This window comes from Chrysoperla carnea, chromosome 5, assembly GCF_905475395.1.
Source record: "Chrysoperla carnea chromosome 5, inChrCarn1.1, whole genome shotgun sequence".
Classification (NCBI taxonomy): Eukaryota; Metazoa; Arthropoda; class Insecta; order Neuroptera; family Chrysopidae; genus Chrysoperla; species Chrysoperla carnea.
The window spans coordinates 24,265,972-24,276,246 of NC_058341.1; the positions used below are offsets into that span (position 1 = coordinate 24,265,972).

The 10,275-nt window shown below is 29.3% G+C and overlaps 3 protein-coding genes across 3 annotated transcripts; 1 reads left to right on the plus strand and 2 right to left on the minus strand.

The window, feature by feature from the left end:
• Positions 1–1,185: 1,185 nt before the first annotated feature.
• Positions 1,186–3,209, minus strand: LOC123300213 (regulator of microtubule dynamics protein 1-like). The gene is made up of 5 exons (XM_044882740.1): positions 2,991–3,209; positions 2,699–2,911; positions 1,786–2,040; positions 1,566–1,648; positions 1,186–1,505 (listed from the first exon to the last, which is right to left on the minus strand). Exons 1-5 carry the CDS (start codon positions 3,057–3,059, stop codon positions 1,193–1,195), a joined length of 933 nt encoding a protein of 310 aa, XP_044738675.1. The 5' UTR covers positions 3,060–3,209; the 3' UTR covers positions 1,186–1,192.
• On the plus strand, positions 2,874–4,553 carry LOC123300214 (protein aveugle). The gene is made up of 4 exons (XM_044882741.1): positions 2,874–2,941; positions 3,181–3,304; positions 3,373–3,486; positions 4,345–4,553. The coding sequence occupies exons 2-4, from the start codon at positions 3,266–3,268 to the stop codon at positions 4,519–4,521; spliced, it is 330 nt and encodes a 109-aa protein (XP_044738676.1). The 5' UTR covers positions 2,874–2,941; positions 3,181–3,265; the 3' UTR covers positions 4,522–4,553.
• Positions 4,554–5,373: 820 nt separating this feature from the next.
• Positions 5,374–10,234, minus strand: LOC123300428. The gene is made up of 3 exons (XM_044883001.1): positions 9,730–10,234; positions 7,067–7,440; positions 5,374–6,102 (listed from the first exon to the last, which is right to left on the minus strand). The coding sequence occupies exons 1-3, from the start codon at positions 10,209–10,211 to the stop codon at positions 5,423–5,425; spliced, it is 1,536 nt and encodes a 511-aa protein (XP_044738936.1). The 5' UTR covers positions 10,212–10,234; the 3' UTR covers positions 5,374–5,422.
• Between the last annotated feature and the right edge of the window lie 41 nt (positions 10,235–10,275).

Genomic DNA, 10,275 nt, shown 5'->3' on the forward strand with positions numbered 1-10,275 from the left:
TATCGAAAATTAAGTATAGACGTTAATTCAAATGAAACTGAGGGAGATGATAATAGTAGTTTAACAAGTGACTCCTTGCGGACACAAATTGCAACAACACAACGAAAAGCCATTAATATTAGAAGATCGGCTAGCGTACCATGTAAATTTGGGAAAAATCGAGAATCAAGTAGTTCAAATGATTCAGGGGTAGGTTCATTGAAACATCAAGGAGCTGATTTTGCCGAGTTTGAATTTCCATTAACTGTAGAAATGACAAGTCGACGGCATTATTATTATGCAAAACGACTTGCGCCTGCTTTAATAAACTGCATGCATTTCTCACTACCAAGAAGATCCAAATCTTTCGATCCTCTTAGAGAATTAACTTTTCAGTTCCAAAACATTAAAATTCCAACCAAATCTTCTTCAGCTGAAGCAGAAATACCAATTTGCCAAACCAAAAGCCGAAAAGGTAAAAAAGCTCTACTTGTCCGGTTTTACAAATGTTCATATTATATTAAAATGTTACAGGTTTCAGTAGTTCTGCAGATACTTCAAATTTGGGTTCAACATGCACAGATTCTCGCAGTACCAGTAGTGGTACTTCTGATATGTCAGATTACATAGAATCTCTATCTTTGTCCTCTCATAGCTCTTCTGACGCTGCAGATCTTAGGTAATGTAGTCTAAAATTATCATGTTTAACATTTTTAATACAAAAATTTTCTTCGGTTTTAGATTTATTAGACCAACAACAAAATTACGGCCCCGATCTGGAAAAGAATATCATAATATTGATAGATCGCTGTTGGTGCTACAAACATATGGTAATGGTATTTGGGATGAAATTCAAAGAGATCCAAGTGCGTCGTCATATGCCAAGATTACACCATTTCCTGAAAATCCCGAATAACCGAGTCCCAGTTATATATAAGGGAATCTTCTCTTCCTAACTAAAAAAAACTTCTACGTTATAACATCCGAATACTTAATATGCTTTTATTAACTTGTCAATCTAATACTTGAAGCAAACCAAAAATTAATAAACAAACAAAGTAAAATTAAAGTCTTACTGATTATACTAACATGCAATAATTTTAATAAATAATACCAAATTTTAACGAGAAAACAGTCTTTATTATCTTACTCAACTTACATTATATTTATTCATTAAAAATATGTATTATTTTTTAAATTTCGTGTACAAAAATTATTGAAGCTCATCTTCTGCCTTTGGTAAAATGTCCTTATTCAATTCATCCAAAGTATGAGATAAAGTTTTGGCTTCTAATTTCAATTTTTTATCTTCTTCAGTCATCGGTATATAATGTGAAGCTAATTGCAAAAAATATTTCGCTTGTTGTAATCGACCTAATTTAATTGCGGATTTGCCTAACATTACTAAATTTCCGACATAAAAGCCTGGTGTTGATTGTTCAGCTTTTAAAAAACAATCGTACGCAACTTCATAGGAGCCACTTGGTGGTTCTTCGAATAATACATTCGCCAATTTTCTTTGAAACCTACAATCAAACAAATTTGTATAAATCCGTATTATTATATTATTTTTAAATTAATTTTACCAATTTAAGCTCGCTAAATCGTATGCTAATTTTCCTAGCATATGATATAAAGCTGTTTGGGTTTCATCAAGTTCAACTGCTTTCTGAAAGTGAAAAAAAAAATCATTATTGTACTAAATATGCGAGGACTTAATTCTTAATGCAAAGAATTAAATAAATATTAAAAATGCAAGAACTACGTTATGAATGATGAAGCAGTTTAGTCACAAATTAAACATACAGTTATGTGATAGCGTATGGTCTCCAATCCATTTATTTTCGCTTTAATACCTTCCATATTGTATTTACAATCAAGTATTATTGCGGTCCATTTATGTACATTTGCATTATCATTTCCAACACTTAATGCGTGATTTACAACATCGACGGCTTCTAATATCATTAAATTCGATATGGACGACGGTAAATCAGGAGTACATGATAATTTATAAAGTGCTCGAGCAATTCGCCAAAGTATCTCTGGATTATTCATATACTAAAACATTTTATTTTATGAAATCTTATATAAAACTCCCATCTATGTAAAAATAAAAAAATTAATTATTTGGGGATCCTGTATATTATTATATACAAAAAATTTCTTACGGTTCAAAAGATCAATTTTATACACAATTCGGTCAGTTAGTTTGAAAAACTCTTGTCATTATCTCTTTCCGTTTTTAAGTTAAGTTGAGAAAACATCTCAAGAGATACCCTTCATTTTTTATAAAAGAAAATAATCTCAGCTCATGGAAGTCAATGTACGTGATTTCTGGCGCTGTTGTGACTCCGACCTTTTAGACTCAAATAAGAAAGTAAAAAATATCTGCATGTGGTGAGTATCTACCAAGTGAAGCGTATCTAAACCGCTGAAATAAATGACTTTCATATCCTGTACAGATTCAAAATATTTTCGAAATGCATGATTTTGATTTAGGAAATGAGGATTACAGCACGATAACAAGAATTATCAAAGAATGATTATTAACCGTTTATCCCTTTTCATGAATCGGTTTGCGTACGTTTTAATAATCCGATTTGGATATAATATTCCTGCCCATTCGAAAAATGAATCGTTATGAGTCCTTAGTCTACGATAATACTCTACAGATATGTTTAAAAGAAAATAAAATAGATGGGTAAGTAAAAATTACTTTGAGACGATTTAAATTTTCATATACTTCTATGTACTTTTGATTTTTATATAAATCATCGGCATAATCAATTATTTCGTCTGTGTTATTATTCCAATATTTATAGTATACAGAATTTTGTTTTTTTAAAAATGGCCATTCTGGAATTGTTAACGGCAATGATAGCATTAACAGATTGTTAATTGGATTCGGTTGTGTTGCTTGTCGATGAATCTAAAATAGATTTAAACAATTGGAAAATGCGTAAGTTTAAAATTAAAAATGATATTACTGAAAATTATATTATGTTTACCCTTCTTAAGGCGATGTTTACAATTAAAGAAAATGTACGAAATTGAGCTCTACATGGTACTCTGATCATGATTGTTGATGATTTTCTTAAAAGAATTTTTAAAACTTTACTCAATTTTGTAGTCCATATTAGTTTTATAATTATTATATTTGTTTACTCTCAGCTGTTATGTCAACCTTTCATTTTACAGCAAATTATTTGTGGTTATGTTCAAATGTCTAGTTGACAGCCAAAGTTTGACATTTAAATTTATCTGTAGGTAAAAATTTGTACAAATGGTCGAGGAAGTTATAAGCTCCGTGAACAAACCAAAAGTAAATATTGTTTTTTTATTGTAAAAATTATCTAAATCATTTATTTTTTGTATATTTTATTCATATAGATAAAAGCTGCTAGACCTAAGGCTGTTTATTATTGGACAGTTTCCGATGTTCAAAAGTGGCTTCGAAGACATTGTAGCGATTATTATCCGTTGTACTGGGATAAATTTCAGCAGGTATTATCCTTTCTGATATCTCAAGAGAAGTTAAGTCACTAGATACAACAAAGGGAACCATTCTTAATTTTTTGAAGTACAAATATTATACAGATTTAAATAATACCATAGCATGTTTTGAGCTTTTCCTCGCTTTATGAAAAAACTATTTAAGATTAGAGGATATATTTTTTTAAAATATCTCTTGAATAAGTCAGTGATAATTTTAAACTGTAGTTAATGAAAATATAATTTTAAGTCAGTCAAATACACAAAAATCGGAAATGCGTCAGTTTGGCATTTCTCAAACCGTATAGGCAATATGAGATACATACATGTAAACTTTATGCCTGAATCTAAATAAAGTCGTAACTCTGTATACGATTTAATGACATTATGACCATAAGGGAGAAAAAGAAATTTCCAATATAAAATGCACGCGTTTCCTCTTTCTAAACGCAAACCGGTGGTTGGATTCAATTTATTTCACTTTTTTGCGTATGCTTACTGATTAATTCGTCCTAAGGTTGTTTGATTGTAAAGCTACAGTTCCCTGTTGAATCAAGAGCTCCATTATGAACTCGATATAAACTAATGAAAAAGGTTTGGAATCTCATCGACGAACTAAAATATATATAATAATCCGGAAGGATTATGGGCTAATCGGAGTAGGATAGATTTGTTATTTGAAAGAGTCCCAACAATTAAATAGTTGCGTCTGTATCAGAGTATCGACCCATTTTACATGCTAATTATAGGATTATAATAATATTTACACAGATTTTTAAAAGAATATATCTGAAAAGAAATTAATGTCTGAATGCAGACATAAATTATCTCTAATATACTTTCAATTAATTACAATCTATTGTGTTTTAGCATGATATAACTGGCCGTGCATTAGTACGTATCAATGAAAATACTTTACTTCGTCTAGGTATTGTAAATAGTGAACATCGTGAAGCAATTTGGAGAGAAATAATGAAACAACGTTTAAAAACCGACATAATGGAAATCAGGGATTTGGAAAGACAAAATAGTTACAACTACGATTAAAAATTTATTTTAATTTTTATTTATAATACTGATTTTTTTTTCACTTTGTCTTGTACTTTTAAGTTTTTTTAATTTTCTTTGTAAATTGAAAAACAAATTTTGTAATGTATTGCTTTTAATTAATAATAAATATTCGTGGTTTTATTTTACAAAAATGGTTATTATTTATCATTTATTAGAGCTTATCAAATCAATATACTTATTATTATTCTTTACACGTATTCTTCAGAGACATTTTTAACTCTGTGTATACCCTGCTTTTTGTTTTGGGAGTTTTTAGAAAAATTTTGTTTTTAATAAATACATCACAATAAAAAAAAATTGCCAATGGAATGAATAAATTAAATAGGAACTAAAAAATGTTTTTTTTTTCTTTGACTAGATTTCAAATCACTAAATAAATTATGTATCTTATGTGTTTAGCGTATTTTTTTGCTTAAATTTAAACATAAATCATTTTTTCATACATTTTGAAAATCATAACTGTACACATGTACCTACTGGAAATCATCAATTTTTATAAACTTTGAAAACATACTTAATTCGATTTAGCTACTTTCAGTTTTATCGCACTTTTTAGTTGAGAAAAATGTGATAAAACCAAGAACTACGAGGGCGTTACAAAATTTCACGGTTTTTTATTATATCAGGAAATTAATTTAGATTTATTTCTAAATTATCAATTATAAAAATTTATTTTTTTAATAAAAAATGCGATGATTTTTTTTTTTAAATAATCTCGTAATTCTAGAATTGTATTGTAGAAAAATTGTATCAAACCGAAATTTTGAATCTATGTTAATCGTAAAAATTCATCGCAGTTTTGGCGATGTTTATTAAATGCATGAAAAAACTTGCGTGAAAATTATTGATTTAATTAAATTAAATAAATACTTATAATCTATTCGTCATTATGTTCATCATTTGTACCCGCTGAATTTTCATTAATTAACAAAACACTACAAACACTTTCATTATCATCATTTTCATTAATATCTTCATCTGCTACCGTATGTTCAACATTTTCATTTTCCTCAGTTACACTATTATTCAGTTCTTCTTCGCTTGATTTATCTTTCTCTATAGTTTGTTCTACATTATTGTCTTCAATTTCATTATCTACATCATTTTCACCTGCAATCCGGTCATTTTCAGCTGCTTCAATTTCTGCTTGCTGTTGTTCAGCTTCTTTTCTTTGATCCTCCATCATACGTGCCTTTAATCCTTGATTTAATAAATTACGTAAAATATTTCTATTCTTCTCTAATTCATCATCAGCATGTTGTTGAGTACGTTGAACTGTGGCCTCATCTGGTGAATCATTCAATTCTTGCATTTCACCATTATTATCAAGATTTTCTTCCGATTGCTGATCTATATCAAAGTTTTTGTTCATGGCATCTGTTTGTGGAAAGACCAATCTTTGAATTAAACTCCCCATCATTGGAACTAAGGTCATCAGCTGAGAACCAACTACTCGATCAAATTCTAAACGTTGTTTTTCTACTTCTAAGCGCTGCTTATCAACATCTAAAAGTTGCTTTTGGATATCTATGAGTTGATGTAGAGCGTTGCCATACCCTAGAAAAATGAATATTAAAAGTTATTACAACCTTTCGATAAATTAATCGTCATCATTTATGTCACCTCTAACAAAAGTATTTTCAATTGATAAATTTTGGATAACAATCTACCATGTCCGAAGATACCTTATGAAATTTTAATTTGGCGTTTATTGACATATCACATTCAAACTCAGATTTTGAAACGCATTATTTCCCCCACCCCACCCCACGAGCTTATTTTAATTATCAATTATCGTTTTTGACCGTTAAAAGTTTTAAATTTATTTTTAGGCGTTACTATTAACAAAAATCTTACCCACAGACCAAGATATTTTCCTTTGATCTATTGACATTGGCCTCGACGATCTTTTCCTCTACAATCTCATACGAAAACAAGCCTTCTTGTTTAGCAATATAATGGTTTAATTTTACTAAATTTTATTTAAATGCTTACTCTGGTTTTATAACCAAGAGCAAAAATAATAGTAGCATCCTCTAACATTATTGTGTATTATTAAATAAGAATATCCTGTATTGTTTATCGCAATATGATCACCAAAAATTTGCTGCGCTTAGCCATAAAATCACTTTTATGCATTTAAAAGTTTGACGACTCGGGCAGAAAAAAATTACTTATCGCGGTGGTAATATGAATGCAGCCATTTGAAAATGATTTTGACATGATTTGATATAGCGAATTTTGTATCAACATTTTGGACAGTTCATAATCCAAAAAATAAAAGTTCTTTTAAACAAAGAATATGTAGTTTGCATGAAATTTATCTTGATAAGTATTGACTAAAGCCGAATCATTCAAAATTAATGTTTAATATTCCAAAATTTGATGTTTAAAATTTCAACAATGTTGAAAAATTCATAATGAATAATGATGAATCCAAGAGATGACAGTTGTAATTTTTAACTAGATTCTGGCTGTTTCTTCAAAAAGATAGAATATGCAATAAATATGAATACATTACCATTGTCATCCATTGAATCTTTCTTCCGTTTATTCGGAGGTGGGCCGTCTGAATTCGAAATATTTTGATTGCCTAGACCAGTTTGAGCCGGTTTTAGATTATTCAGAATCAGAAATGGTAATGGTATGGATGATGGCAAAGTTAAATTTTGTGGTTGTCCAGTTGGTCGAATAGTTTGAGGTGCACAAGTGATTGTTCTTGTGGTTTGAGAAGCTGTAATTTGATTACTAGCTTGTCTCATAACGATTTTCTGTTGAATTATATTAGGAGTGTTATTATTTGCTGTAGATGTTTTTACCGGAGCAGGTGTAGTAGTGATGGTTATTGCTGGTTCTGGTAACGAAGCAGGTCCTAAGTCATCGTCGTATTCCGAACTAAAATAATATCAAATACATTTTTTTATGAAAACAACCTTAGATTTTCAAATTCGCGGGTATTTTCACTATTTATTTCGCATGTATGTAACTTAATTACGGCCTTAAATTAGAAATTAAAAAAATATGAATTTGCAGTACTATCACAATTGATGTATCCATTAATACTGAATTGTTTTTTTATTTTGCCTTAAGCTGTTGCCTATGAGATAAATTTACCGCTTAAATTAATATAATTTAAATTTGTGGAAAAACAATTTGGATTTAATTTTCGAATATTATACAAATTTTATGTAATTTCGCTAAAATAAAAAATAATAATTTATTTTAATCAGTTAATTAAAAGTGCTGTTAATTGCACCAAATAATTATAAATTTTTTCGAATTTGAAAATAATAATTTAGGACCGATTATTTTTTAAGAATATAATATTTGAGTAATTTGTAAATTTAAAAATTTTTTTAATATGTTTTAATTACTTAAATATATAAACTCGCTTAACTTATAGACAGATAAAGTGTGATACAACGCTCGTTGTAACGTACAAACAAAAATTCTTGACAATTTACTTCTTTTGGACTGACTATTCTACTCATGCAGGTTTTACAAAACGTATAATGAAACTAGAGAAGTTATCTACATTTCAAGGCATCAAATTTAAAATTTAGGTCATTATCAGCTGTCCGGGAAAGCTGCTGCCAGGAAATTATAATTTCTGATGCTTATGTTGTTTTTGTAACGAGCCAATCTGGTTTACAAAGTGAGACAAAATAAATCAAAATTACAAAACAAGTAATGGAAATATGGAATTCTGTGTTCTTATAGGTTTTATGAAACTTATGAAGCAAAAAAATGGAAATCAAAGCTTTTGTTTATTTACTGCCTGTGTAACTTTTGTACGATTTTGATAAAGGTGGCCTTCGATGCAATGCAAATCTCACAATACTTCTAGATTTTTAAAATAAAGTTTTAGAAAACTAATTTACATCTGGCGTACCAAGGAACTTTTAATCATTTCCGAAACAAATTGAAGGCTTTGAGATTTCATCCTTATTTTGGGGTTTCAAGAGTTGAGTTTCATTTCAACGCACTATTTGAGATGGATTTCTAAATTACTTCCCAATCCAAGAATCTTAGAATTTTATTTTCACGTAGGTTTTACATAATTATTGGAAGTTTTTGGCAATTTCCTACTATTTTGCCAGTTTTTGATTTACAAGAGTAGTGTTTAATGCTGTTTCTCAAAGTTTTAGTAAATGCTATTAAGATTTTGATGAATGAAATCGACATATCTTATAAATTTCGTACAATCGATAATAAAACTTTTTTGAATATTTCCTCTTCAAAACTCTAAACTTCTGGCATAATAAGTTTACTATCCAAGAGTAGTTCAAGGTAAGATTACGATATTCCGAAGGATAACTGTCCAAGTGTCTTTTTTATATAAGTTTATAAATCCAAATACTCCATTTGTAAAATCTCGTTCACTTCTCAGTAACGTAAAACTTGTAGAAAAACTAAAATATTCGCTTGTAAACATATTTGGTATTGGTTTTCAATATTTTAGCAAGTTTGAGCACTTACAATTATAAAACACTAGAATATGATACCCGCCACCGACAAGTTTTTAAAACAGATTTTAATTGCAATCCGAAATTAAAAGACGATAAATTTAATTTTCGGCTGGATGGTATATTTCAGTTTTTAGGCTTCTCATCTATTTATTTAACACTTATATTGGATAAAATTTGATTTGTTGTACCAATGAAATTACACTCAGTTGTGTCGAATAAGACCACTCGAGCGTAGAAAATTACCAGCAAGTGTCGAGATACATTTTCGTGTGATCTCGACTCTTGGGTGAAAAAATGGTATTATTCAAATATTGCTTGACATCATTGTGAGGTAGCGATGGTCGTGAAAATATTTGCGCCTAAGAAAATCTAGTTCTAAGTACATTAAAATTAATTTTGACGAAATTCTAATTTTCATCAACGTCATACAAAGTTAGTTTTATTGAAAAGATAATAACTAAATCCTGAAGAAATTTTAGTTTCTTTAAAAAACTTTTGATTGTTACATGATGGCCTATATTTATAAAATCGGAGTGTGTATCTGCGTGAAAACTTGAACGTTCCGTACTTTTTTCTGCGTATTTTTAATCTACTCTCGGGCTTTCAAGTTGCATATTTTCTTAGGAGTATATAATAGTTGAGGCAATTTTTTCACTCGGATATCTTAAATGTTCCCAAAATCTCAAACTCTAGATTAATATAAAATTCAACTTACCCTTGACTATCGTTACCATTCCATGATTCTAAGTCATCGTTTATATCAATTTCTTGCTTAATTTCAAAATGTGTATCAACATTTCCATCCAAATCTGGTTTAATTCCATTACTCGGTCCATTCGTTGTTTTACTGCTTTGGCTACTAGAATCACCCAATATAGCATCCATTGCTTTAAAATGTGGCCAATCAGGATCAACAGTACCAATACCAGAACCGGATGTAATTGTACGTTTAATTCGATGATATAAGCATTTTAAATTTCGTATACGTGTTTTAATTTCGTCAGGGCTACGATAAAATCCACGTTGTTGCATATTAGCTGCAATTAAACGCATCACCGGTGCTTTCCGGTGTGTTAAATTTAATTTGTTTTGTATTTGTGGACTTCCCCATAATGAAATTAATAATCTTGTTTCGTCTTCGCGGAAATTAGCTGTACGTTTTTTCGCCAATGTTTTTATCAATTGAGCGTTGTTCATAATAAATCAAATAAACACATTCAAGTCCAAATCACATTTTATATTTTCCATTAAATTTTTAATA

What these genes read in the sequence shown, in the direction of transcription:
- LOC123300213 (XM_044882740.1), bottom strand. Translation starts at nt 3,059, where the DNA reads ATGATCAGAGTACCATGTAGAGCTCAATTTCGTACATTTTCTTTAATT. An exon ending in AAAATTTAAATCGTCTCAAA is followed by an intron (nt 2,041 to 2,698) that starts GTAATTTTTACT and finishes AAAATGTTTTAG; the next exon opens with TATATGAATAATCCAGAGAT. An exon ending in CCATACGCTATCACATAACT is followed by an intron (nt 1,649 to 1,785) that starts GTATGTTTAATT and finishes TTTCACTTTCAG; the next exon opens with AAAGCAGTTGAACTTGATGA.
- LOC123300214 (XM_044882741.1), top strand. Translation starts at nt 3,266, where the DNA reads ATGGTCGAGGAAGTTATAAGCTCCGTGAACAAACCAAAA. An exon ending in GCTCCGTGAACAAACCAAAA is followed by an intron (nt 3,305 to 3,372) that starts GTAAATATTGTT and finishes TTATTCATATAG; the next exon opens with ATAAAAGCTGCTAGACCTAA. An exon ending in ACTGGGATAAATTTCAGCAG is followed by an intron (nt 3,487 to 4,344) that starts GTATTATCCTTT and finishes ATTGTGTTTTAG; the next exon opens with CATGATATAACTGGCCGTGC.
- LOC123300428 (XM_044883001.1), bottom strand. Translation starts at nt 10,211, where the DNA reads ATGAACAACGCTCAATTGATAAAAACATTGGCGAAAAAACGTACAGCT. An exon ending in AATGGTAACGATAGTCAAGG is followed by an intron (nt 7,441 to 9,729) that starts GTAAGTTGAATT and finishes ATATTATTTTAG; the next exon opens with TTCGGAATACGACGATGACT. An exon ending in AGATTCAATGGATGACAATG is followed by an intron (nt 6,103 to 7,066) that starts GTAATGTATTCA and finishes TCATTTTTCTAG; the next exon opens with GGTATGGCAACGCTCTACAT.